At 49.2% G+C, this 27,415-nt stretch overlaps 1 protein-coding gene and 1 long non-coding RNA gene across 4 annotated transcripts; one reads left to right on the top strand and one right to left on the bottom strand.

Annotated features, from left to right (window-relative positions):
• Positions 1-445: 445 nt before the first annotated feature.
• Positions 446-24,717, bottom strand: NSMF (NMDA receptor synaptonuclear signaling and neuronal migration factor). Of its 3 annotated transcripts, XM_083375120.1 has the most exons (16): positions 24,647-24,717; positions 23,584-23,808; positions 17,306-17,367; positions 16,140-16,724; positions 13,692-13,767; positions 11,871-11,939; positions 7,399-7,451; positions 6,226-6,312; positions 5,304-5,425; positions 5,090-5,173; positions 4,085-4,118; positions 3,692-3,762; positions 3,084-3,163; positions 2,879-2,981; positions 2,196-2,271; positions 446-1,634 (listed from the first exon to the last, which is right to left on the bottom strand). In XM_083375120.1, the coding sequence occupies exons 2-16, from the start codon at positions 23,652-23,654 to the stop codon at positions 1,537-1,539; spliced, it is 1,671 nt and encodes a 556-aa protein (XP_083231246.1). In that variant the 5' UTR covers positions 23,655-23,808; positions 24,647-24,717; the 3' UTR covers positions 446-1,536. The 3 variants fall into 3 exon arrangements, with proteins under 3 accessions (XP_083231246.1, XP_083231248.1, XP_083231247.1); XM_083375122.1 differs by lacking the exon at positions 11,871-11,939; XM_083375121.1 differs by lacking the exon at positions 24,647-24,717 and having other exon boundaries at positions 23,584-23,955.
• LOC310647743 lies at positions 6,168-7,347 on the top strand. Its single transcript, XR_014493925.1, has 2 exons — positions 6,168-6,351; positions 6,490-7,347. It is a non-coding gene; the product is annotated as an uncharacterized lncRNA (long non-coding RNA).
• Positions 24,718-27,415: the final 2,698 nt, after the last annotated feature.

The following is a 27,415-nucleotide window of genomic DNA, read 5'->3' as shown; positions in this document are numbered from 1 at the left end:
TCAGACGGACGGAGACAATTCAGCAATCTACCCCTGCGGGAGACTCCAAGTACAATTCTGGAAAAAATCGGCATTCTCTCCAGAAAATACCAACTTTCTTCGCTGCTCCCTCTGCTCCATGTTCCTTTCCCAGCCGTTTCTTCCCGGAATGAAATCTTGGATTATTTCAATGTATAATCACCTGCTCAGAACGAAGAAAAACTAGGATAAAGTCCGCTCCGAAAAGGTTTTGGCCCAGATTTTTCCCTGGGGCAAAGCAGAAAGAGTTGGAGGTGGAGGCGATCCCTGGGCGTTGAAAGATTCAATGCTACAGAATACTGAGTTGTTGTTTTTTTTCCCTGCCACTTCCACCCTCGGAAATCAAACTGCTACACAAGGCGTTCGCCAACTCAACGCGACGGCCCATCGTTCCGCCAAAAAAGGAATCCAGAGCGAGCTGCAGTGAGCGAATCTTTTAAACATGGCTATTGGTTTCGAATCTGCAAACTATTTATATTTATATCTATGTATACATATCTCTCTATGTATAAACCGGCCGAGGTCCACCTCAGCCCTACCAGCGGATAACCGACGGCAAAAAAACCTCCGCTTTTGCCAAACTATATTAAGGAAGCAGCTCCTTCAATCGAAATAAAGTTTCCTGCCTGAGCAGGGGGTTGGACTAGATGACCTCCAAGGTCCCTTCCAACTTATTATTATTACTATTATTAAAATAAAATAGTAAAATTGAGGTCTGTCCTGGAGGGACTTTCTACAGTTGAAGTGTCCCTCAACAGTTTTGCTGGAATCCAAGTCGAATTTTTTGCAGCCAGATGCAGAAAATCTGAACGGCCCTTCTCTCTAGCTACCCACCAATATAAATATAGATGTGGAGAGACAGATATATATATATATATATAAAGATATATTACGATGTCAAATATATTCTCAAGCAAACTCCCAAAATATCTCATCTACCAGATATTGGTGTGCGTGGTAGGGCAAGAGCTGATTCAATATTTCCTCTGCTTGTAAAAAGAAAGAAGGAAATTGCACTTCTGGAGATGGGCATGGATGCGTGTGTGAAAGAGAGAGAATTCACACCCGTTCTTGAAATGGATGCGATTTCTTTTTTCTTTTCTTTTTTTAAAGGTCTGGCTTTTTTCAAACGCCTCAGTGGTTTGATCGGTCATCCCCCAAGAGTGAACCAAGAAGGTTCTTGGCCTTCCATGACAGCGAAGTCGAGATAGACAAGATGATTGGTTGAGTCTCTGTAGGAAACCTGAGCTTCAAATGTCTTCTGAGAAGAACCTGTCATGGCGTGGGGCGACCTCGGTCCTGGAAGACCTACCCCGCCCCTTTCCTCCATCTGCAGTGCTCCGTCCATCTTGTGCCTCAAGTCACCGAGCGGACCTCTTGACTGTCGAGACCCCAACGGCTTCTCTGGCGCCTCTCGCGGCTTCCCGGCGACCGTGGAAAAAAAAAGATCTCCCGCTCTGCGACGCCCGCCGGCTCGGGACACCCGTGAAATTCCTCCTGGCCCTGTCCCGGCGGCACTCATAAAATGTCATCGTAATCGAGCAGCTTGGAATGCTGGCGGGTCTTCCAGACTCGGTAGAGGCGGAAGTCAAAATAAGTCTCAATCATTTCCTTTCCTACAAGGGGAAGGGAGGGAAAGTCAGATCAGATGCCCGGAATCTAGATCTAGAACCTCGTCAGAAGAAGATCCCAGGATTGTCTTCCTGGGATGGGCCACTTGAATGTCTGCCTGTTATCTGTCTATCTGTCTATCTCTGTCTATCTCTGTCTATCTCTATCTCTCTCTATCTAATCTATCTATCTATCTATCTATCTATCTATCTATCTATCTATCTATCTATCTATCTATCATCTATCTATCTATCTATCTATCTATCTATCTATCTATCATCTATCTATCTATCTATCTATCTATCATCTATCTATCTATCTATCTATCCATCTATCCATCCATCCATCCATCCACCCACCCACCCACCCACCCACCCACCCATCCATCCATCCATCCATCCATCCATCCATCCATCCATCTATCCATCTATCCATCCAACAATCTCTCTCTCTCTCTCTCTCTCTCTCTCCCTCTCCCTCTCCCTCTCCCTCTCCCTCTCCCTGTACCAATCAACAGTGGTGTATTTTCACTGGGGGAGGAAAGGCAGATCAGTGATCGCATTTACCTTGAGCTGAAAGTTCAAGAGGAGATTCGAAGGTCACTCGGCAAGGACTCATTAGATTCTTTAGGTTTTGGAATAGCTGGAAAGCAAAAGAGGTCCAGGGTGATTTGGGAGGCCTCCTGAGATATAGGACAAATGATTGGTTCCCTTTTCCACATCCTGTAGATGATTACAGGGCTTGGCAGTTCATTCTGACAGTGTTATTGGGGTGACTTAATCATAAACTCTTAAATCTAAGTGTTGAGTATGAACATACTCAACTTAGCTTCACTTTAGCCTCCAGGGGTGAAGAGATAGCAGTGTTGCAATATTTGAGGGGCTGCCCCAAAGAAGAGGGGGGGTCAACCTATTCTCCAAAGCACCTGAAGGAAGGAGAAGAACCAACGGATGGAAACCGATCAAGGAGAGGTCCAACCTGGAACTAAGGAGAAATGTCCTGATCGAACAATTAACCAGTGGAACGGGTTGCCTCCAGACGTTGTGGGTATTCCAACGTTGGAGGTTTTTAAGAAGAGATTAGGCAACCAGTTGTCCAGAATGGTATAGGGTTTTCCTGCTTGAGCAGGGGGTTGGACTAGAAGGCCTCCAAGGTCCCTTCCAACTCTGTTAACATAGCCGTAAAGAGGTTTTCAGAAAGAGGAGGCCAGGTTCTCTTCCACCTGCTCACGAAGTGCCACAGGACGTACCTTCTCCCCATTGTGGTTCCCCAAGACATAACATCCCATGATGTGGATGACATTTGGAACCGGGTTCAGCTTGCTCATCAGATGGCTCAGCCGCTTCCAGAAGCTGCAGAACAAGACGGAAGGAGGTTTGGGAGATGGAAGCGTTTCCCAAAGACTCCCAACTGCAAAGCACGCCCAGCAAATTCCTCACGAGGTCATCACTCACTAGATCATGTCTTCCTCCTTCTCCACTTTGGCAAAGGTGGCGACTTTATTCTTCAAGAGGTATAAATGGCCTGGACCTCCCTACAAGAAGTAAAGAGAGAAAGCCTTCCAGAATCAGCCTGGAGGACATCAACGTTCTTCTCAAATCGCCAAGGCAAAGAGATAGACCTCCTGGATCACCTAAAGAGACATTGGTCTGGGACAGGACGAGCCATAGATGCAATCCCAACCATGACAGGGAAAGCCAGCCAGTGACTAGGAGAAGAGGAACGTTGGGAGAACAAGGAGATGGCCGACCTCAAATGGGGGAAAATATCTGGGTTCTGCCCAGCCCCTTGGAGCAAGTGGAGACGAAACTTTGAAACCCTTTCTTTGTAGAATAAGACTTTAAGCTTTGCAGAGGCTTTTTACCTCTTCTACCTCCCCCCCCCCGTTTCTTCCCTGAACCCCACATTTGCCATTGAGAGGAGGGATTTTAAAGGAGAAAGTATCTGGGGCCATCTGAATATTAGAGTCCCACTGCAAGTAGGCCTTCGGGAAGGTTGGAGTTCCCCCCCCCCCCAAGCCAGCGGTTGCAGCCCAGGCTTTGGAGGGTCCCCGCTCACTCACCTGGCAAAAAATCAACATTTTCCAAATTTTGCAGCCCTTCCGGTAGATGTTGAGTTTTTTTTCGATTTCCTCTGTGGACAGATGAGCAAGAAGGAAGGATGAAGCAAGGAGGAGAGGATGCTTCAGGGGCAAAGGTTGAAGGAGGGAGGAAAAATGAAAGAGGGATCGAGATGCCCGCAACTTTAAGTACAACTTTAAGTACACTTCCTTTTGCTGCTGGAGTGAATATTGGACTTCCAACGCCCTGAAGGATCTGCTAGGATCTTTCCCACATATCCAGATTTCCGCCCTATAACACTGACCAACAGGATCTTTGGCTAAGCTACCAGACACACGTATAACACAACATTCATACCATAACTTCATGGGATTTGTGACCCAAAGCTGACATACCCAGAATGTCATCGAAGGTGGCGTGTTCGTGATCCTGAAAGCAAACAAAGAGTCGAGGATTAAAAAGGCAAAGCTGTGGTGGTCAACGGGGACCCACTGGGAGGAGATAATGGGGCAGAGAGTAGGGTGACAGGATACGGGTGAGGATCTATGGCTAGAGGGGAGAAAGAAGATGTGAAAAGGTAGGAAGGCAGAAATGATAGAAAAGAGATAGGAGAAAGAGAGAGAGAGAGAGCTAAGTAGGAAGTTGGGTGAAGATAGATGATAGATAGATAGATTGATTGATTGAGAGAGGGATTTGTAGATTGATGGGCAGAGAGGGAGGTTAGATTAGAGAGAGAGAGAGAATTGGATGGATGGGTGGACAGGAGGTAGGGGATGAAAGGAAGAGTGGGTGATAGAGAGAGGGAGGGAGAGAGGGAGGGAGAGATGGACAGAAACGGGAAATGGAAGGATGGATGGATAGATAGATGAAGATAGATTATTATCATCATCATTAATAATAATAATAATAATAATAATAATAATAATAATAATAATAATAATAATAATAATAATAATAAAAATTTATATGCCGCCCTTCTCCCTAAGGACTCAGGGCGGCTCACAACAATAAATTTTTTTAAAAAACCCATAGAATACAAAGATTAAAAAAGAATTAAACAAGAAATAAAGAAATAAAGGACAATTTAAGCCGATAAAAAAACAAATTTAAAAAACCATGATCAGTCCAGGCCGGCTTGTTGGAACAATCATGTCTTCAGGTCACGGCGGAAGGATTGAAGGTCAGGGGCCGTCCGCAGCTCCGGAGATGAGAGATGGATGGACAGAGGGACAGGAAGCGGCGGTGGTGGTGGTGGTGGAGGAGGAGGAGGAGGAGGAGGAGGAGGAGGAGGAAGAGGAGGAGGAGGAGGAGGAGGAGGAGGAGGAGGAGGAGGAGGAAGAGGAGGAGGAAGAGAGGCAGACAGACAGGACATTCCCCCACAGCTCCAATCCAAGACTTACATAGAGAATGGGGATGATCGATGGGTCATCGCGGCGGATAATTGTCGGAACATACTCGGCTTTGGGCACCTTGGAGGAAATGAGCTGGAAACGAGAGAAAAGCAGGGGGAGGGGGGAAAGAAGAGCAAAGAGAGATTTGTAACTGGCAGGAGGCAGAGAGGACCGGCTCTTCCCATCCCGGAGGGTCTCTGAGTGGTCCTCAAGAATTGCTTACCATGATTTTGGGGGGAACGAAGTCCTCCCCACTGCAGGCGGCCGCTTCCACTTCTTTCTCCACCTCCCAGTTCAAGTCGACCCCTTTGTCAATGGCACAGCAGGAATCCTGAAATTCATGGCCTGGGGGGGGGGGGCGAAAGAAGACAAGAGCTTTGAGGTCCATCTCTGCAGATGCAGAAACTCCCGTGTGCCACCGAGGGTGATGGAGCCCACACGGACAGGCTCCTCCTTTCGGAAGAGGTCCAAGGTGAAGCATAAGCAGATCCTAACCCTCACACGCACAGAAAGAAAACCCCCAACATTGCACAATCTGTCTGAATCCTTCCTGCAAGACTCTTGGTTAGCTACAGGCTAGGAACAAGGCACGCGGTGGCTCAGTGGGTTAGGACGCGGAGCTTGTCGATCAGAAGGTCGGCAGTTTGGCGGCTCGAATCCCAAGTGCCGCGTAGCAGAGCGAGCACCTGTTACTCGTCCCAGCTTCTGCCAACCTAGCAGTTCGAAAGCACGTAAAAAATGCAAGTAGAAAAATAGGGACCACTCCGGAGGGAAGGGAACAGCGTTCCGTGTGCCTTTGGCGTCTAGTCATGCCAAAGGACAAGCGCTGGCTCTTCGGCTTTGAAATGGAGATGAGCACCGGCCCCTAGAGTCGGAAACGACTAGCACGCATGTGCAGGGGAACCTTTACCTTTAGGAACAAGAGTGGAGTGGAGGGATCTGAAGCACCCCAGCTATTCTTCAGCTACAACTAAACCCAGCCAGTGATGAGGAGGAGGTTGGAAGATTTGCAAGGGCTACACAATTCATCTACAAGTCAAGGCAACCTTTGCTTAGATTGGAACTTGGATGTCCTCTCCCCCCTGCCCCCACCCCTTGGCCCATTTCCAAATCGGATTGGGCGCTCAAGAAAAAAAGGGACGTACTTTCTCGGGAATCGTTGAGGTTTTCAGTCTTAATGGGGGTTGGATCGCTCCAGGACCGGCTGAAACTTCTCTGCCGCTCGGCAAAAGCTAGAAGGAAAAGAGGAGGAGGAGGAGGAGGAGGAGAAGGTGAAAGAGAAGAAGATAGACAAGGAGGAGAAGGAGGAGGAGAAGAAGATAGATAAGGAAGACAAGGAGGAGGAGGAGAAGAAGAAGATAGACAAGGAGAAGAAGGAGAAGATAGATAAGGAAGACAAGGAAGAGAAGAAGATAGACAAGGAGGAGAAGGAGGAGGAGAAGAAGATAGATAAGGAAGACAAGGAGGAGGAGGAGAAGAAGAAGATAGACAAGGAGAAGAAGGAGAAGATAGATAAGGAAGACAAGGAGGAGAAGGAGATAGACAAGGAGGAGAAGGAGGAGGAGAAGAAGATAGATAAGGAAGACAAGGAGGAGGAGGAGAAGAAGAAGATAGACAAGGAGAAGAAGGAGAAGATAGATAAGGAAGACAAGGAGGAGAAGGAGATAGACAAGGAGGAGAAGGAGGAGGAGAAGAAGATAGATAAGGAAGACAAGGAGGAGGAGGAGAAGAAGAAGATAGACAAGGAGAAGAAGGAGAAGATAGATAAGGAAGACAAGGAGGAGAAGGAGATAGACAAGGAGGAGGAGGAGGAGGAGAAGAAGATAGATAAGGAAGACAAGGAGGAGGAGAAGAAGAAGATAGACAAGGAGAAGAAGGAGAAGATAGATAAGGAAGACAAGGAGGAGAAGGAGATAGACAAGGAGGAGATAGACAAGGAGGAGAAGGAGGAGAAGGAGAGATTTTGAGGAAGGACAAGGAGACGGCAAACAATTATGACAAAATATTGCTAAAAATCACACCCATCCCTGGCTCGCCCTCTTTGCTGTAAGCGCAGAGCGTGCCACAAACGTGTTGCCTTTTTTTCAAGAAAAATAAGGGGCTATCTAAGATTCCTCTCCCCAACCAGGATCGTGCCGAATGTTTTTGCACAAAAACTCCCATCTTGGGGGGGGGGCTCTAAAAGAGCTCGTCTGAAACCACTGGGGAGGCAGAGGGTGAGGGTCAGAAGATCCAACCCTGGTTGGGGAAGGGAGATCTCGGGGGAAGGTGGCATGGCGTGGTCCCTCTCAGTCATTCTGCTCCATCTGATCACTTACTTTGCGCCTTCATGCGCCGGCTGCCTACCATACGGAGGTGTTTCCGGAAATTTCTGAAAGAAGAAAAAACACGGAAGGCCATCAAGTCTTGAGGAAGTAAAGAGGAAGAAAGCCGTGTCTCTAGGGTGATCTGTCAACCTCCCCGGAGCTGCAGATTTTAAAAAAAACAAACAAAAAACCAGGAAAAAAAGCCCGTTGCACAACTCCTTCACCTTTACATCCAAACCCCCCTCAGATGCCTCCTGAACTACCTCAGAAAAACCAGCGCAGAGAAGGTTCACCAGAACGTTCACCCGTCATACAGTTTCAACACAGCTTGAAGGAATTTGGAGGAAAGAGTATGTAGAGAAACACACCGGAAATATACAACTCTTGGCCAGGAGAGCAAAAATGCCCACGTCAAGCCCGCGCAAGGAACATTCTCAGGTTTAGGCAGCCTATAGAGAGCGTCAGTGATCTGTAGGAAGCAGAACCTGATTTTTTGAGTTGGAAGGCCCTCCACCTTACTCTTTAAAACGCCCAACCCTCTCAACTGAAAGGGCCCCAGTTTTTTGTTGTTGTTTTTTTTTTTCATTCCACCTTTCAACAGTGGGACAAAAACGAGCTGGCGGATCACAGAAGGGCAATGTTATTTCTACCTTGCACCACTAGGGGGCGCCAGTTCTCCATCTCTGGTTGGACTCTGGTTTAGAAAAGACCGCTTTGATTCCGCCGTCAAGCTTTACTTGAAAATATCATTCCGGGGGCTTGTACAAGTTGTACAACGCTGAGATGAAGGCGATTGTGGATGCTTTCCACCCAACCCGAGCTGGTAGGGAGGCGTTTTTCAACTTCCCAGGACTGGGCTGAGAGAGAACGACAGGTCATAAGTTATCTCGCCGGCTTCCTCGCTTAAAGGAAAACTAGAAGTTGAATTTTTAGACTCCTTGTCCAGCATCTTAACCACTACCCCATACTGTCTGTTGGGCGGAGAGGGAGGGACTAGCCGAAAGAAGTGCCCCACAGAGCTTCTGGGGATGGATTAGGATCCCATTCTTGATCCAGCAGCTTCTCCACTAAAGCACAACAATGGTTCCACAGTTAGTGGAGACACCGTTCCCTCGCTATATATATATGACGTGAGGTCATTGTTCATCTCAACAGGCATTTCTAAATTCTTCTACAGAGTTAGGACAGGAGACCTCCACGTTTCCTTCCAGAACTATCCTTCTGTAACTGTAAGATATTCTACCTTCACCCAGCCTTTTCACTTTAGTTTTACTGGTGGGACTGGAACGCCGTTCGGTTTCTCCCCTCCAACCCAACAAACCTGTTCGGTTCTGCAAATTTACAACAGCAAATTTCCTTTAATGTGCCTATTTCGACAAGACATTCCAAAGAACAGAGAATATCATACTGTGCACAAATCACAGCCGGTGAAAACACAGGTTCGGCCATATCTCAAAACCTGCTTCACGCTGCTTGCACAAGCCCAATCGGCTTTTTTAAAAAAACGAAAAAAACGTCATGGCCCACAATTTGAAAAACCCTCACTTCCAACCCTTGAAATGAAAGGTGTTTCCCCCCCCCCCCGCCGCCGTCTCCCCCAGGCAAAAGGCATTTCCAATTTTCTTACGGCAAACCTTATGCTTGAGTGCATGACAGCTTGTCAGTGAGGTGCTACGGATGGTTTTAGGATCCGGCCAAGATCGACAGAACTCAAGGAGCAAAATTTTAAGAAGCGAAATGAAAGAAAAGCGTTTAAGAGTCTAAAGAGCTCACATCGCAATCCGCGCTGCATAATTTTCTACCAAAGTCTGCAATTTAGAAGAAAAAAAAAGTTACATTTCGATGAGAAAATTGAAGAAGAGATCGATACGAAAGGAATGTTAGTTGGTGTTTTAATTCACCTTCTGTTTGCTGAAAGCAACTGGTGAGATTTTACCAGTCTGTTTTTCCAGGACTTACAGGTACCTAGTCCTCAACCTACGGACCAAAACTTCTGTTGTTAAGCTGTTAAGTGAATCACAACCAATTTTAGGACCTACTTTTTTTTTTTGCCAGAGTTGTTAAGCAAATCACTGCGGTTGTTGGAAATCATGTGGTTGTTAAATGGATCTGGAATTAACCTGGAGTTAAAGAGAAACTTCCTAACAGCGAGGACAATTAACCAGTGGAACAGCTTGCCACCAGACGTTGTGGGTGCTTCATCACTGGAGGCTTTTAAGAAAAGACTGGACAGTCATTTGTCTGGAATGGGGTAGGGTTTTCCTGCTGGAGCAGGGGGTTGGACTAGACGACCTCCAAGGTCCCTTCCGACTCTGATATTCTGTTATTCCCATGGCCACAAATACCCAATTAATCTGAATTAGGGACCACTCATTCAATTGCTAATCTGGGATCAGGAACAACCGCGAACAAAATTATGCCATAAGTGAAAGAGACAGATTATACCCGAGAACTTTAACGACTTTCTCCGCATCCATCCTGCCAAGATTAAAGCGACAGAGTTTTCCTGTCTTCTTCACCTTATTTTGTAAAAAAAAAAAAACTGGTCCATTTTGAAATCTCTCTCCGGAGTGTCACAAACCTCCTGATATTTGGGGATACTCTTGAGTGTGTAGGGGGTTATTCTGGCGCCTTACACCTTGCATCCATTAGAGAATTATTTGGCCTTTCCATCAAACCCAGAAGACCCTTGACTCTTTCACCTGACTCAAAGGGACAAGTCGAAGCTTGAAACAAAACATATATTAACCGCCGCGGGCTTTGCTTCCGGTCAGATTAATTCTCTTTCGCGGAGGGGCTCGGATTGCATCAGAATCCTGCCCTCTTGGGGACTAGCAGCATGAGCGGCTTCTGGAATTCCTTCAAGAATGAAAGCACAACCGGTCAGTGCCCCAAGATTCTCTGGCAGCCTCAAGCAAACAGCCTCATCGTCTAGCGAAGCAAAAGCCCAAGGGGTTGTAGCAAACAAGGCCCCCCCCTCCCCAACATTAGTGGGATGGTCAGGGGTGCAAAGCCTCTTTACGGAACAGTAGAAGGCAGGCTGGGCTTAGACTTTTTTCCTCCAGCTGTTCTTCTTCTTCTCAAACATGCGCGCTGGATTCCCAGCCGGGAGTAAGCAGAGGCACAGGAGGCAAGAGGTTTGAATGCAGGTAAGTCCTCGGCTTACGGCCGCAAACGAAATTCCCATCGCTAAGTCCAACACTTGCTGGGCGAATTTTGCCCCATTTGACGACCTTCCTGGCTGCAGCGGTTAAGCGAACCACGGCGGGTGTTAAGTCAGCCAGTTGTTCAGCGAATCTGGCTTTGCTTGTAAGAACGTCGCAAAAGGGGGATCACCTGACCCCAGGGACGCTGCGACCGTCATAAATATGAGCCGGTCGCCGAGCATCCGAAGTGTGATCACGGGTCCTTGGGGATGCTGCAACGGTTGTAAGTCGGGGGGGGGGGGAAACATTCACTTTTTTCCAGCGCCGCTGTAACCTTGAACGGTCGCTAAGTGTCGTAAGCCGAGGACTGCCTGGGTAAGGTAGCACTGCGGTGCAGATCCTTGCCAAGGGAGGAAGCAGAGACCGCCAAACGACTTGAGAATGAGGACGTGCCCTACTCAACCACTCACTTCCTCTTTGGCCCTGCCAAGCTGCGGGCAGGGACGCCAGGATTCTTCCCATTTCAACTCGGCTTTCCCCGATCCGGAAAGGGTAAGCAGGGGGGAGCTTAAGCCATCCCTGGGTTTTTCGCCTTTAGAGAGCAAGCGCGCGGTGGGATCTCAGCGTCTCTAGGACAAACCACAAACTCTGGGACTCAGCCTTTCCATCTGCAAAACGGGGATTCAAAACATGCGTCTGCTCGGCAGGATTGGGGCTGAGATAACCCGTGCATTGAAGTTGGAAAAAGAGGCGCCTTGGGGGGGGGGGTTTAACGGATCTAGGCTCCCCGAAGCCTGGACGGCACGGCTGATGGTCAAGGAGGATGGGAACTGTAGTCCAGCCACTGGCAGGCCAAAGCTCCCCCAGCCCGATTCTATTTGAACCTTCAAGTTAATTACAGGAAGGAAACCTCAATTCAGCAGGCCAAAGAGAAGAAAGTATGCGTTGATTCTGAATCGATACCACTTATGACAATATTTGGCTGCAAATAATTCAAAGCATCCTTTATGGAGCAGTGCCAATTATGCACAGGGTTTTGTGACCAGACCCTTAAAAACATTTGGCCCGAAGCTCTGGCCAAGTTTGATTTGGAAAAAAGACAGTTCCCATTACGAATAAGCAAAGTATTTATTTGCTCAACTGCCTTCTCGGCAAAGCAGCCCAGCCAAGAAGCTGGTGAGGATCCTGAACTCAATATTTCGTTCCTTTAATCCAGGAAAAAGAAAAAAGGAAGAAAGAAAGGAAAAAGAAAACAAGGAATCTCAGCATCCATAGCAGCTGGCGCATACAACCAGGCCAAAAAAAAAAAAAAATAGTTGAACCCGTGCACCTCCGTACCTCTGGATCAAAGCGGCCGAATCGTTCTCCCGTTTTCGACGTTTCCTCTCAGCGTAGCCCCTGAATGCCCTGGAGAACCAGGTTTAAGGCATTAAAACCAAAGCCACGGCAGCTTCAGAATGGAGCGATGACATGGAAAAAAGGACGGGGGCGTGGAGGGAAGGAGGAGGAGGAGGAGGAGGAGGAGGAGGAGGAGGAGGAGGAGGAGGAAATGAGCCACATCACAAGATGGCAAGGAGACGGGGCAAGGTGGGTGCCATGGCCACCATTTTTTGTGGGCAAAAGAATCTGGGTGAGGAGACAGCTTCGGGGAGCAAGGAAATCTCTACCTCCATCCCAATGGATGCACAACATTTTGAGTCAACCCTACGTCAAAGTGAGAACATCTGAAGTTCTTTGAAGAATTGCATCTGTCCGAACCATGACACCCTACACTGCCGTTTTCTCAGCAACAATTTTGGAAGTGTTGTGTCCTTGCCTCCTCCTCCTGAGGGGTGGAAGGGTGGTGTGTGTGTGTGGGGGGGGGGGGGGGAAACTGGCCCAAAAGTCATCCGGTAGGCTTTATGTCTATGGTAGGACTAGAACTCAGAGTCTCCAACTTCTGACCCCTTGCCTTTAACCTCTGGGCCAAACTGGTCCTGCCCGTTCCTTCTTCCTAGGCCTGAGAGAGAGAGAGAAAAGGAGGACTGGTCCCAAGTCACCCAGACAGCTTTGTGCCTAAGGCAGAACTAGAACTCCCAACCACCCACTCCTAACCCCATTCCCTTAACCACCGTCCCCTTTTCCCCGATTGCACAATTTCTTTCCGCCACCCTGGTGTTCATAGCTGCCTCTTCCAGCACCCAAAAGGATCTCCTTGTATTAAAATACATCACGGATGGACACGGGACCACATGAGGCACTGGGAAAGGACTTTACACAATGATCAACGCAAAGGGTTCATGAAAGGGCGGGGGTGGGGTTCAACATTTTGAATGCCGGTCGCCCAACTCGGGGAGCAAACAAAGGTGGGATTTGCAAAGCAGCAGACGGGAAAACAGAGGCGTGGACCAGAACATCCTCGCCCTTCAAAACGAGAAAGGTTGCAGGAGAAACGATGGCTCAACTCTAGGTCTTTTTGGCTGTCGGCACGGACACAACGTACCGGAAGAAATGTAGAAGGTTTGACCCAAGGATGCCCATACAAGCAAGCGATAAAGAATACACAAGATTTATGAAGGCGCGGTGGCAATTATACTTACGAAATGCTGGCGATCCACACACACACACAAAAAAAAACCAGAAGCAGAAAGAGAGAGAGAGAAACAACAAGAAGAAATGTTAGTGGCAAACCCCCTTTTCAATGTTAATAAGCCTTGGTTACGCAGACGGTTCACAGATACGTGCAGTCCTCGACTTATGACCCAAACTGTTGTGCCGAGATGGGCAGCAAACAAATTTAACAAACTGCCATTTTTAAAAAAAAGGGCAACAACACACTTGCCGAGGGTCCAAATGGTGACGACATTGACTGCCGGGTCGTTGCGACGATCGCAACTTTTTGAGCTGCTTTTTCAGCGGCCGTGGCGCTTTTAAAGCCACCGTTAAACAAAGGGTCGTAAATTGAGGACTATCTGTTCCGCCAGACGAAGTTGTGTTGAGTAAAGAGAAGGGCGGGGGAGCCAATGGCTGTGGGGTTGGAAAGATGACCCTGCTCCTTTATTTTGCCCCTCCAACCAAGGGGAGGAATCCCCGATTCGCATGCGCTTCTCCTCCCGTGCTCGCCGTCCCCCCCTCCCGCCCCCCCGTTTGACAACCCCAACTTTCTGTGGCTGAACTCACGCTTGCATAGTGGTTGTCGCTGTCTGGAAAGTGAAAAGGTTCTCTTTGGGCAGCCAGGTCCTGATAGGAACCTCATCTGGAATAAAGAAAGAGGAGGAGGAGGAGGAGGAGGAGGAGGAGGAAGAAGGAGAAACAGTTGGAGAAGATTGCCCAATATAAAGGCCTGCAAGTAGAAGTAGAACGACGGGGGCAAAAGAAAGCCGAGATAGGACCAATAGTGGTTGATGCTTCCCAGAACCTCTGGAGCACCACTTGAACCTCATCGGCATTGACAAAATCCCCATCGGTCAATTGCAGAAGGCAGCTTTGCTCGGAGCAGCTTACATCCTGCGATGAGACCTTAACACTTTCAAACATCTGCCTATGCCAGGTTCTTGGGAAGGGCTCGATAGCCGGACAAAAATACCCAATCCAGTCTAAATATCTGGCTGACTGTGCAACCAACCCTAATAATAATAATACTTGGACACCGTGGCATTGACAAAATCCCCATCGGTCAATTGCAGAAGGCATCTTTGCTCGGAGCAGCTTACATCCTGCAACCAGACCTTGAACACCATCAGTATTGACCTCTGCCTGTCTCTGCTCCTTGGGAAGAAGTGGACAAAAATGCCCAGTCCTGTCTAAACATCTGGCTGACTGTGCAACAAACCACCATCACAACCACGCCCCCCCCCCAGGGCCGAGCGATCCACAAGTATAACTTATTACATGGGCTAAAAAAAATGTTATTATGTTCTCTGGTCAAGCTCCGCTCTTGCTGATCTCATGGACAAAGTTTGCTACGGCAGCCACAAAGCCGCAATAACCCCCTCTAGGATTAGGATTATTATTGCAAAAAAGAAAAACAACAGGCTGAGCGTTTGATGCTTTGGAGCCATGCCACTGCTTTCAGAGTAACTGAAGAATTTTCTGGGTCTTATCTTGAATTCCATATTGCCAAGGGCTTGCGTATTATGCAGGTAAGGAAACGGCACAAAACATCTAATTTGTGGATTTATTGACCTCAAACCACGCTAGCGGGACTTGCAACCTTGCCAGGATAAACTTACCCAGCTCAACGTCTTAGAAACCTACAAGACGTGTGGACCTCAACAACCAGAATCCCCCAGTCATGTCTCTTAAAAAACTGCCATGTTGGCGACCCCCGGGGGGAGAGCCTTCTCTGTGGGCGCACCGACCCTCTGGAACCAACTGCCTCCGGAGCTGCGGATGGCCCCTGACCTTTGGTCCTTCCGCCGTGACCTAAAGACCTGGTTATTCCAACAAGCGGGCCTGGACCGATCATGGTTTTTAAATTTGGTTTTTTTATTGGTTTAAATCGTTCTTATTTCTTATATTGTTTAATCCCCTTTTAATTTTTGTATTTATATCTTTTAACTTTTTATTGTTGTGAGCCTCCCTGAGTCCTCAGGGAGAAGGGCAGCATATAAATTTAATAAACCATAAACCATAAATGCTGGCTGGCCTCTAAGCTATGGAAATGTAACCACAAATTAGGAGGATTAACAAAAAAACAAGAAAGAAACCTTGTCACCGCATGGCTTAGAAGCTTATGATGGAAACGATAACAATCTATGCAATACCGTATTTCCCCAAAAATAAGACCGGGGTCTTTTTGCTCCAAAAGAGGCATTAAAGGCTTAATTTCATGGGATGCTTCATTTTTTCCATGTGCAACCATCTACGGTACGTTTACTCAAATACTGTCAGTAATATTATGTATTTATATTTAATGATATATTAATATGATTATTTTTACAACTCAATACATTCACCGTGTGTCGCGAGGGACGTGCTAAAGGCGTCCCGTCTGGCTCACAATCTTAACTGGGGCTTATTTTGGGGAAAAATTGGGCTTATTTTCCGGTTAGGTCTTATTTCTCGGAAATACGGCTGTTCTGTACCAGCCTGCTACCGGCCCTGCAGAAAAGGCAGGGACAACCCCTTTTACAAGAAGGCAAGAGGCTGGAATTACGCCTGCCAAATTTATTACTACAAAAACACACGGAACAAGACAAACCAAGAAACAGGAGCTTTAAGAAACATGAACTATCCGAGCGGTTGCCTTCAGCAAACCAGCCCTCCCAGACATTCCCCTTATATAGAGTTCAGGGCGTGGCTTCTCTCTGCCTCCTTCTGAGAAGCCCCATTGCCTTCCTCTGTTTACTCCTAATTGACTGCCTCCTGCGTTGGGCGTCCTTGAACAGGGCCAGCTGTGGGTCATCTTCATCCACGCTGTCAGGCTCACACAGCTGGGTCTCCGTGGTGACCAAGTGGGAGGGGCCTGGCTGAGGGCTATCATCAGCAAGATCTTCAACCCCCTCAGCAAGGTCCTCAACACCCCCCTCCTCCTCTGAGTCGTCCGACCCAACTGCCGAACCCACAGGCTGACTCTGAATCACAACACTGGCCAAGATGAAGGCAACACAACTCGGTCGCACCTACCGGAAACAGGCTCAATGCTATACATGCGTTCCAGCTTCTTCTGCCGCCAGCCGGTCTCACCAGCTTGGTTCTGATGGTGGTGCTGGTGTGGATGGTGGTGGTGCTGATGGTGGTGCTGATGGTGGTGTTGTTGTTCCAGATCGAACGGATGCTGAGATGACCCCGTCAACTGGGCACAACTGGGATACTCTTTCGAGTCTTGCTGGTGACTTGGCCAACTGCCCTTGCATTGTCGGCTGATGTTGTGAGAACTCCCGGTGTGGTGGAGAGGCTGTCCTAAGGACCGGTCCCCGTCCACCTCTTCTTCTTCCTCTTCTTCTTCTTCTTCTTCTTCTTCTTCCGTTCCTTTGATGACCACCAGCTCCATGCTCTCGCTCTGCTGCTGCGACAGCATGGGCCTCTCACTGGAAATGGTGTAGACGCGGGGTTTGGGGCCCTCGCCCGCCAGCTTCTCGCCGGCTTCCTCGGGGAAGGCGGGCTGAAACTTCCCGTCAGAAATGAGAGACAGCCGCCGCTTGTTCTGAACACCCACATGGATCTCTGGGGAGTCTTCTGAACCCACATACGACTCGGCCAGCAAGTGATCTGAAAGCAGGAGGAGAAACACAAAGAGTTGTGGGGGGGGGTTGCTCCATATCTGGGCGAGGGGCCCCATCCTGGGTGGCCCCCAACCCAGCTTACCAACAGTTCAATTTTTTTTTTAAAAAAAAAGTACATTCATGAGAACTAGAAACTTTAAAGACTCAAACAAGGGCCGAAGTGACTGAATACAGGTAGCCCTCGACGTAAAGGACCACAGCTGGTGGTAAATTGAGGACTACCTATATAGAGCCGTATCCATGAGTAAGGCTAGTTCAAGACTGGGCCCGTACCGTATTAAGCCTCTGGATATTCTGCTTCATTCTTGCTTTTATTAGCTAATGAAAGTCTGGCTGAGGAATCCCGCAGGCATCGGTGTTAATTTAAACCATTAGGCTAGATATTTCAGAGGCGTTCTAGTGTTTGTTCAATGCTTTAATGTGTTTTTCCTGATCCGTATTGCCTTAGAAAGATACTCGAGGGGGGGATGCAATTTAAAATTAGGGCGAATTAAGACTAATCTCCAGAGGCCGCGGAGGGGCGTATAAAATTAAATGCAGTATGAATCTCAGGGAAAGGTATCGTACCTGCACCATTCTTGCCTTCCGGATGATTTTGAGAAAGATAATCCCCAAAAGCCCTCGCCGCTCTTCGTGTAATCCGGTGTGGGGGAAAAGAAAACGGCAAAAGACACAAACGGAAAAAAAAAATTAATAAGCCCCCTCAGCAAAATTCAAGACACGGCTACCCGCCCATCCCATTGCCTTCTACCCCAAAATGGAAATCATAATAAGAGACATTGCAAAGAGAGGCAAACCATTTGCAAAGTTGCAAAAAAAAAAGCCAGCATTTTTCGTGTGTGTGTGTGTGTGTGTGTGTGTGTGTGTGTATTCTTTCCCTGTGAGAGAGCATATTCAGCTAGATCAATGTTGCTAATGCTGCCGTTGGCCTTACACCAGCAGAAAATTGACAAGTAATATATTCTGCTGAGAAATTAAAGATATTTTCCTGGGGGCAGGGTGGGGGGGAAAGGGGGGGGGCGAGAGAAACTATTCAAATGGGGAAAACCAGGAAGAACCACCCTGACTTCAGAGCCGCCTATTCCCACACTCGGGCGTCTCTTTCGGTTAACTACGTGCCATCGAATCAGCCTCAGCTTTTAGGGACCCATGTAAATAAACCTTTTTCTTCGATGGAATTGTTTCTGTTTCTAGGTGAAAATGAAATGGTGTAGGGGGTCTCACTGACTCTGCTTTTCATCCTCAACATAGGGAAGGGAAGGATGAAAGAGGAAGGGGAAGGGGAAGGGGAAGAGAAGAGAAGAGAAGAGAAGAGAAGAGAAGAGAAGAGAAGAGAAGAGAAGAGAAGAGAAGAGAAGAGAAGGAGAAAGGGAGGGAGGGAGGGAAAGAAAAGAAAAGAAAAGAAAAGAAAAGAAAAGAAAAGAAAAGAAAAGAAAAGAAAAGAAAAGAGGAAGGAAGGAAGGAAGGAAGGAAGGAAGGAAGAAAGGAAGGAAGGAAGGAAGGAAGGAAGGAAGGAAGGAAGGAAGGAAGGAAGGAAGGAAGGAAGGAATTCGATTACTAGGGCACATGTTAGCGCTATGAGCATAATATTCTTTCTCCAGTTGAAGCCTTCCAGAAAAGTTGAAGCCCAACTCCCATCATCCCCAGCCCCAACATGCTGCAACCCTTGACGTGGTTATCTACGTCGGCCAGTTTTTCAAGACGCCACCAGTTGCCACCAAGGAGAATGTGAGAAGAGAGGGGGAAAAAATGCACGAGACAAATTTACATGGCCTTCTCGCTACTCATTTATTCCTGACAGAAAACTGCAGGTCTGCAATTTCCCAAGCAGCGTTTTAACTTCCTCCCTCGACCTGATGGACGTTTTTTGTTTGTCTGTTGGTTTGTTTGTTTTTTAGATGCTGATCCGTGAGTGTGTGATATAACACAACTGGACCAGTCCGAACCAGAGACACAGAGGTAGGCCTCATTCAACCCCACAGTCCCCACCAAGATTCTCCACCTTTTTCGATCGCGGGATAGGCATTTGAAAAATCCACCCGGCCCTTTAGGAGAAACATCCTCCTGTCTCTCCACTCCTGCTGCAAGTTTGGTTGTTTAAAGGTAAAGGTAAAGGTTCCCCCGCACACGCGTGCTAGTCGTTTCCGACTCTAGGGGCCGGTGCTCATCTCCGTTTCAAAGCCGAAGAGCCAGCGCTTGTCCGAGGACGTCTCCGTGGTCATGTGGCCGGCATGACTAGACGCCAAAGGCGCACGGAACGCTGTTCCCTTCCCACCGGAGCGGTCCCTATTTTTCTACTTGCATTTTTACGTGCTTTCGAACTGCTAGGTTGGCAGAAGCTGGGACGAGTAACAGGCGCTCACTCTGCTACGCGGCACTCGAGATTCGACCCGCCAAACTGCCGACATTCTGATCGACAAGCTCAGCGTCCTAACCCACTGAGCCACCGCGTCCCTACTTGGTTGTTTACAAAGAGCCAAAACCAGAAGAAGGAGAATAAAATTCTCAGAAGATAATTAGCCGTCGAGGGAAGTAATTGCTCGGGTGCGCGGGGAGTCAAATTAACAGCCGGAGGAAGCCCAAGAGATGGCAACCCGAACTCCTACTCTATGGTCTACGTAGAGATGGATGGCTCTCCTCTTTGCCTCTTAACCCTAAAGAAAGAGAAGCACCAGAGAATTACAGGATAACAGAGTCAGAAGGGACCTCCGTGGTCTTCTAGTCCAACCCCTTGCTCACGCAGGAGAACCTACACCGTTTCGGACAAATGGTTATCCCAATCTTTTCTTAAAAACCTCCAGTGGATGGATCACCAACAAGTGCAGAAGGCAAAGCTATTCCTCTAATTAATTGTTCTCGCTGTCAGGAAATTCCTCCTTAGTTTTAAGTTTCTTCTCTCCGTTGGCTAGTTCCCTCCCACCCGTTGCTTCTTGTCCTGCCTTCAGGGGCTTTGGTGACAAGAAAGGGCGAGAATGGGGCAAAATTCCCTAACAAATGTTTCACTTAGCAACAGAAATTTTGAGCAAGGTTGCAGCTGTAAGTCAAGGGCTGCCAGTATATCTAGCTTGCACTCAATAACTTGCCACTGGGGAACTGGGAAGCGAATACGCCGATCCCAGAAATGGGACTGAGAAGCGCCCGTTCAGACTTCTAGAAAACAGCCAGCCTTGGAGGCTTTTCTAGAACCTTACGTATTGCAACTAGGGAGCAGCTCCCAAGAGACGCCATTTCCCAGCAAACTTTATTATTAGTGGCAGGACTAGAAACTGTTTTCAACCCCACCGGGCTTTGGAAGTTCCTTCTAGAGATTTTTCACGGCCTCAAAGCAGCCCCCAGTTTTAGCAGCTCCGGGACCGTGGCCGGCAGCCCATAATTCTAGATATTTGTCCACCCTTGGAAGACCGAGAGAAGGGCAATCCGTCTGCAAAAGGTCTCTGCCCAAGCAGAGCAGATCCACTTGGATCATAAAAGCCTCTCTGGTAAGGTGGCGGAAAGGGCCAGATGGAAATCAGGAGAGCTGAGAGATTTTTAAAGCGCAGAAGTCACTGGATGACCTTGGGCCAGCATTTCCTTCCCACTCCAGCAGAGAGATTCCTTGTAGCGGGGGGGGGGGGGGAAAGGAGGCAGGAATATTTTGGGCATTCTCCAAATAAAGACAGGATAGAAGTCCAACCAAATAAAGAACTTCCTTTCAATGGGCAGTGGGAAAGCTCAACAAGGGGACAATCCTTATCTCCAAGGTTCTGTTCTGCAATTCAAAAGCCCACCTCCGTGGGCTGCAGGCAGCTCATTGGCTATCAGCCCTGTCAAATCAAATGAACAAGCTGTCAACCCTTCAACAGCAGCAAGGCCGCTGGCCAACAGACAGCCAGAGGGAAATGTCATCACTGGGGGGTAGGCGGGGGCAGGTGGGGGGAAGAGTGCTGAACTCCAAATTATAGGAAATTAAGAGTAATTTTCATCTGTCTCCTTCGTATCCTGGATAATTGCAAAGTGACGAGTTCCAGATTTTATCTACTGAGGATGTTCTTTTTCCAACTCTTTCTGAAATTTAAGAAGAGCATCCTGGAGAGAGAAAATAATAGAATAGAATAGAATAGAATAGAATAGAATAGAATAGAATAGAATAGAATAGAATAGAATAGAATAGAATAGAATAGAATAGAATAGAATAGAAGCCAGAAGGGACTTTGGAGGTCTTCTAGTCCAGCCCCCTGCTCAGGCAGGAAACCCTATACCACTTCAGACAAATGGCTGTCCAGTCTCTTCTTAAAAAACTTCCAGTGTTGGAGCATTCACCACTTCTGGAGGCAAGGAGTTCCACTGATTAACTGTTCTAACTGTCAGGAAATTCCTCCTGAGTTCTAGGTTGCTTCTCTCCTTGGTTAGTTTCCATCCGTTGCTTCTCGTCCTGCCTTCAGCTGCTTTGGAGAATAGCTTGACCCCCTCTTCTTTGGGGCAACCCCTGAGATATTGGAAGAGGAATCACGTGAGAACATTGATGGGTCGAAGAGACACGGATGAAGGAGAACCTACGTGTCCCACAGCAATGGACAATCCCGAATAGGATTAGAACGCCACATGGCCTCTGTCCAGATCCTCCCCTGTAAGTAAGACTGCGGGATCTCCTGTCAAACTGTAGATCCCATTGTGACTGGCTGTGAGCTGAGGGCCATCGCAAATACATGCCAGTTGCCAAGCCCCCAAATTTTGATCACGTGACTGTGGGGAATGCTGCGACGGTCTTAAGTGCGAGGATCAGTCATAAGTCCATTTTTTCAATGCTGTTGTAACTTGGAACAGAAATGAATCACACAAGCTGTGGTTCTTTAGATTGCTTCTGAGAAAAGCAAAGAGCTCTGCCACACACCCCCAAACACACAGATACACACACCTCTCATGTCCACTTCGGAGAATTCAACAAGCGCCGTCCACAATTTTTGCAACTGCACATTCTGAACAATGAGGACTAGGCGCTTGGCGCTAAAGCCTGTTCCTTAGAGCCTCGGATACCAATTCTGTGAGAAACTGAGGCTCTCAATTCAGCTTGAGAGGGACTGAAACTCGGCCTGTTTTGCAGTTGGGAAGCAGGAAGGCCCTGCTGAAAGTCCAAAATATACAAGAATTCCAAGCTATCTTATTTCATCCCCTTCCTTTCTGTAGGAATTCAGCTTGAGCCTCCAGAACAGAAAACATCTCTCTGCGAGTTAGTTACCCAAGGTTTTCTACCCAAAAGAAATCCAGGGCAAATTGCACACTCACTTGCGTGTGTGAACTGCCAGAAACAACACCAACCTGAATAACTTTCCATTTCCCCCATGCCTGGCGGTATTCACCTGCTCCAATAATTCACTCCTAATTCACCCTCAGCCACCTGGCCCGGTTGGGGTCACCAACAAACAGGATCCTCCTTTTCTCTCTGGATAAGGGATCTATTCTCGGTGATGATCAGAGAGGATTTGGGGGGGGCACGTGCGCCATGCCCCAGCTGGGATCAAGAAGGCCGCAGAGCAGAAGGCCGATGAAGGGCACCCCAACTCCCATGCCTGGACAGAGATGGCAGGACTGCGCAGACCACGCCGCCGCCGCTGCGGCTCCATGCTGCATTCACCAAGTTGGAAGTTCATAGGAGTAACCAGGGGCTCCCTGGAGCTTTGCCAGAAATATTCCACAGGGCCGGGCAGCTTGCCAAATGCTTCCCACCTCACGTCAGCTGTTATTTCGACCCAATGCGAAGCGACAGCAGGGCTGAAAATATAGAGCATGGGCTTCTGGCTAACCGGTATGGAAAAGTTTGAGGTTTTTTTCATCCCTCTCTCCTTCTCTCTCTCTCTCTCTCTCTCTCTCTCTCTCTCTCTCTCTCTCTCTCTCTCTCTCTCTCTCTCTCCTTCTCTCTCTCCTCTCTCTCTCTCTCTCTCTCTCTCTCTCTCTCTGTCTCTCTCTCTCTCTCTCTCTCTCTCTGTGTGTGTGTGTGTGTGTGTGTGTGTGTGTGTGTGTGTGTGTGTATAGAGGGAGAGAGCCAATCGTGGCTGGATGCTGAATCCAGGACTTCGCATAGAGTTTTAACAGCCTGGGTCCTAGGAAGACACAGAGATTCCAGGGCGAAGGAATTCAGCGGAAGCCCGCAAGGCTCAGAAGAAACTCAGAAACTCAGAGCATTTGGCTTCAGCCTTCCCAAACTGAGCCCGGGGTGCAGCTCGATCCGGAGCTGCTTAAAAGGAACAGCGCATACCCTCCCCCCCCCTCTGGGAGAGGTCTAGGATGCTCGAACCGCCGGCGCAAACCCGCCTCCAGCGCTTGAGTGCCAAAGTGGAGCTTCCGAGGATGGTTCGCCTTCGGCTGGGTTTGCTTCCCGCAAGCGAGCCGTGGCGAACCGCCTTCCTCCTCCGCGCGCCCCCCTCCCTCCTCCTCCTCTCCCCAGCTGCGGATTGCCAGCCCGACCCGAGCGAAAGCACAAGCGCTGCACGTCGCTCCTTCGCACGTCCCTTCCTCCTACCCCCGTAGCAACCGGCGAGCGCCTCGCCGCGCCGCGCTCCTTCGCTCGGTTCCTTCCCCGCCGCCGCCGCCGCCACCCGGTCGCTGCGCCCTCCTCCCCTGGTTCTCCTTGGCAGGCTGGCCCCTCCGACGCCCGCAGCCCCCTCCCCGCCCCAATTCCCGGCTCCAGCTTTCGGGTGCGCGGCTCCCTCGCCCTTCCCGCCGCCGGCTTTTTACGCGCAGCCTTTTTACGCGCGGCTTTTTGCGCCCCTGCCGCTTTCCTTTGGGGGGCACACCCCCACCCCCACACACCCCCACGCTTCCCGCAGCCCGACGCCCCCTCCCCTCGCGGGGCAGAGCCCGCCACTCACCTGACTTTGGCCGCCACCGATGCCACGGCCTCGTTGCGGAGCGAGCGGCGCTTGGAGACGGCCGTGCCCATGGTCCCCCAGGCTCATCGCCGCCACGCCGCTCAGCCGCCGCCGCCGCCGCCGCCCATGCTGAGCCGGGCTGCAGTCGCTGCCGCTGCCACCGCCGGCCGAGCCCGATCCCCAGCCTCGGGTCCTCCCCTGCCGGGTGGATCTGGTGCTGGAGTGCTGGAGGAGGAGGAGGAGGAGGAGGAGGAGCCGCATCCACCGGCCGCCCCTCGGCGCGCACGGCGGCCGCTCATTGACTGAGGCTCCTCCGCCACCGGCGAGGAGCTGGGGGTGGGTGGGTGGGGGGGTGGAGGAGGAGGAGCTCAGGAAGGGCGGGTGCCAGCATTCCTATATTTATTTATTTTTTATTTTTTATTTTAATTCCATTTATATCCCGCCCTTCTCCGAAGACTCAGGGCGGCTTACAAGCTTAGCGGCAGCCTTCATTCTATGTCTATGCCTGCTTGTTAGGGCTTTCACACACACCCCCAAGCGGCATTATTACAAAGTCAGCTTAATTGCCCCCAACAATCTGGGTCCTCATTTTACCTACCTGGGAAGATTGGAAGGCTGAGTCTAGTTTGAGCCTGGTGGGACTCGAACCTGCACTAATTGCAGGCAGCTGGTGTTACTTAAGGAGGCATTATTAGCCCACTGCTCCACCAAGGCTCTATATATGGGGAGAGCGGCCCCCGCGCCCCCTCCAGTCCCGGCGGGTAGGACAGGAGCGCGGCGCCAGGCAAAGAGCTGGCCTTGCCTCCTTCTCCCAGGGCGCCCGAGCTTAGATGGAGCGAGCGATCCGCTGCAAGTCGCTTGCGCCGCTCAGGCTGGGTGAGGGAGCCCCCGACACCCCCCCCCAAAAAAAAAATCCGGACAACGCCGTTTTGCCAGCCCTGAGCGCGGCCAGCCGTCGGAGAGAGGCCGCCGAGCAAGGCTGAAAGGTTTGGGGACCGTCGAGGCTGAACTCGGCGCTGGGTGTGAGTTAAACAGCGCGCCGGTGGTTCTCCCCCCCCCTCACCTCCAGAGAAAGTGGCCGTGAGCCAAGCCGGCCGCTGGCTTTTTCTCCTCTCCGTCTTCTGCTTAATCGGGTTGGTCCGTCCTGTCCTTGGAAGGCTGCTGACATAACGGGGACGATCTGTTTCGAAGACAGAACAACATCTCAAAAGTCTCCAGTTTTTTGGCGCTCCTTGAATAGGAAGGCCGGAGAATGGCTTGTCCCCTCTCGGGGACATTTTGTCCTCCGGTGGCTGCACACAACCATTTCAGCCCCATTAGCTCCAATTCTCCTGAAACGGCCAATGGAGAATTCATTACGGTGGTTCTAACCCCATCACCGGGTTGCGATGCACGGCTACCTGTCGCTACCCACACAACTCTTGAGCAAGAAGTGCCTGACCACTCAACCCACCAAGCACAACCAACTGGGAAAAGGATAACACTGCCAACACGTCAAAACCCGCTGGGAAACAAACCAACAGACCAGTACAGCCATTCCGCGGTTACACAAACCAACTCAAGCGCTCCAAAGGAAACCCCAAAACCCACCAGCCCCGGAAGTAAAAAAAAACAAAAAACAGGAGTCATCTAGACAACATATACACTGTAAAGATTGCAACAGCCGCTAGGTAGGACAAACTGGAGGAAGACTAGCAGAGTGCCTCCATGAACACCAACAGACAGCCAGAAGACGTGAGGGGGGGAAAAAAAATCCTTAATTTCACCGGGACAGACTGGACCACGGTATCAAATGGGGAACTGTGAGCATCCGGTTATCAAGCCAAATCCAGAAACTCTAGGGAAATCCTGGAAGCTTGGCATTGGGACAAATCAGCCATGGACAGACAGATAGAGAGAGAGGACGCAATCGTACACGGTTAGAAAGAGATAATAAAAAGGAAGGAAGGAAACAGGCCGCAAGAGAACCCTGCCGGCAGCCAGATAAGCAGGGATTATTACCAGACAAATAGCCAAGCGGAAAACAATGCCATCCTCGAGGAACTACCAAGGAGAAAAATCACCACCACCATCATTTTTTTTATTTTTTTTTATTTTAATTCCATTTATATCCCGCCCTTCTCCGAAGACTCAGGGCAGCTTACAAGCTTAGCAGTAGCCTTCATTCTATGTATATGCCTGCTTATTAGGGCTTTCACACACACACCCAAGCAGCATTATTACAAAGTCAGCTTAATTGCCCCCAACAATCTGGGTCCTCATTTTTACCTACCTGGGAAGGATGGAAGGCTGAGTCAACCTTGAGCCTGGTGGGACGCGAACCTGCAATAACTGCAGGCAGCTGGTGTTACTTAAGGAGGCATTAGCCCACTGCTCCACCAAGGCTCAGCACTTAGTTTATATACATGAGCTTGTCACCCAGCACTGGCGGGGCAAGCTCATGTATATAAACGAGGAACAAACCCCACCCTCACCAGCGCTGATGAAGTCACCTCGTTGGGTCACGAAACGTCTGCCAAGCAAACAACCCAGCTCAAGAGAGCACCGGGAATTCCACTGTACTTCTTAAGGCTGCCGCCACCAAAATAACAAATTATGGATGGATCGCTTCCCCCAGAACTGTATTTCAGAGCCGCTCACAATAAAATTAAGTTGCAACCATTCCCAAGTTAAGATAATATAAAACAGAGCCGTTATGGACAGGAGGGACTGAAAACGAGCCTTGGTAGAGCCTTGGTGGAGCAGTGGGCTGATGCCTCCTTAAGTAACACCAGCTGCCTGCCATTAGTGCAGGTTCGAGTCCCACCAGGCTCAAGGTTGACTCAGCCTTCCATCCTTCCGAGGTAGGTAAAATGAGGACCCAGATTGTTGGGGGCAATTAAGCTGACTTTGTAATAATGCCGCTTGGGGGTGTGTGTGAAAGCCCTAATAAGCAGGCATATACATAGAATGAAGGCTACTGCTAAGCTTGTAAGCCGCCCTGAGTCTTCGGAGAAGGGCGGGATATAAATGGGATTAAAATAAATAAATAAAATAAAACAAAGGGCAAAGCAGAACCAACTCATCAAAGAGCTATGGGGGGAGGAGGGGGGGGGGAAAGCAGGATTAAATAAGAGCTTCTGTCTCTTTCCTCACTGCTATCCCTGAGAGCAGCCTACAGAATTTTCACAAACATAACCTCCTCCTGCCCCTTCAACACCCCCCCCAAAAAAAAAAACCACCCAGGCCTTGATTATGGTAAATATTTTTGCAAAGCCTCCCCCTGGGCCAATTCGGATTGTAAAAGAGAAAACATTTCAGTTTAAAAGTCAGAAAAATACTCTACCTGGAGCTGTCCAGCTTCAGTTCTTCAGCTCTTCCTGGGGGGGGGGGGAATACAAAAAAAAGAGAGAGGGGTTTTTTTGTGCCATACTTAGATAGAAACGCTTACCAACGCTTGCCCTCTCCTCCTCCTCCTCCTCCTCCTCCTCCTCCTCCTCCTCCTCCTCCTCCCTTTTAGCACTGATGATGTTAGCTAGTTGGGTCATGAAACGTCTGCAAGGAAACCACCCAGCTCAGAGAGCACCAAGGACCCCTCATTTCAGCCCTGACCTACCAATGTTCACCTCTTGTCAACAGCCTTTGGTGCTTATCACTAAATAGCTTTACTTTCAGAGTCATCCTCCACTTTTCTGCTTCGAGCTGGCTGTATCCCTGTAGACTGGGCTACGTACAAAAACAGAGACGATTTTCCTTGGAAGCAAATTCAGACCAGGATGGTGGTCTGTGCAGAAAGAAAAATCTTCCGGCGTATAAATTCATTCTCTCCCTGGCTGCCCACTCAACCATCGCA

This window comes from Vipera ursinii (genome assembly GCF_947247035.1).
Source record: "Vipera ursinii genome assembly, chromosome: 16".
NCBI lineage: Eukaryota > Metazoa > Chordata > Lepidosauria > Squamata > Viperidae > Vipera > Vipera ursinii.
The sequence above is the reverse complement of the archived record's forward strand: the minus strand, read 5'-3'. Positions and strand labels throughout refer to the sequence as shown.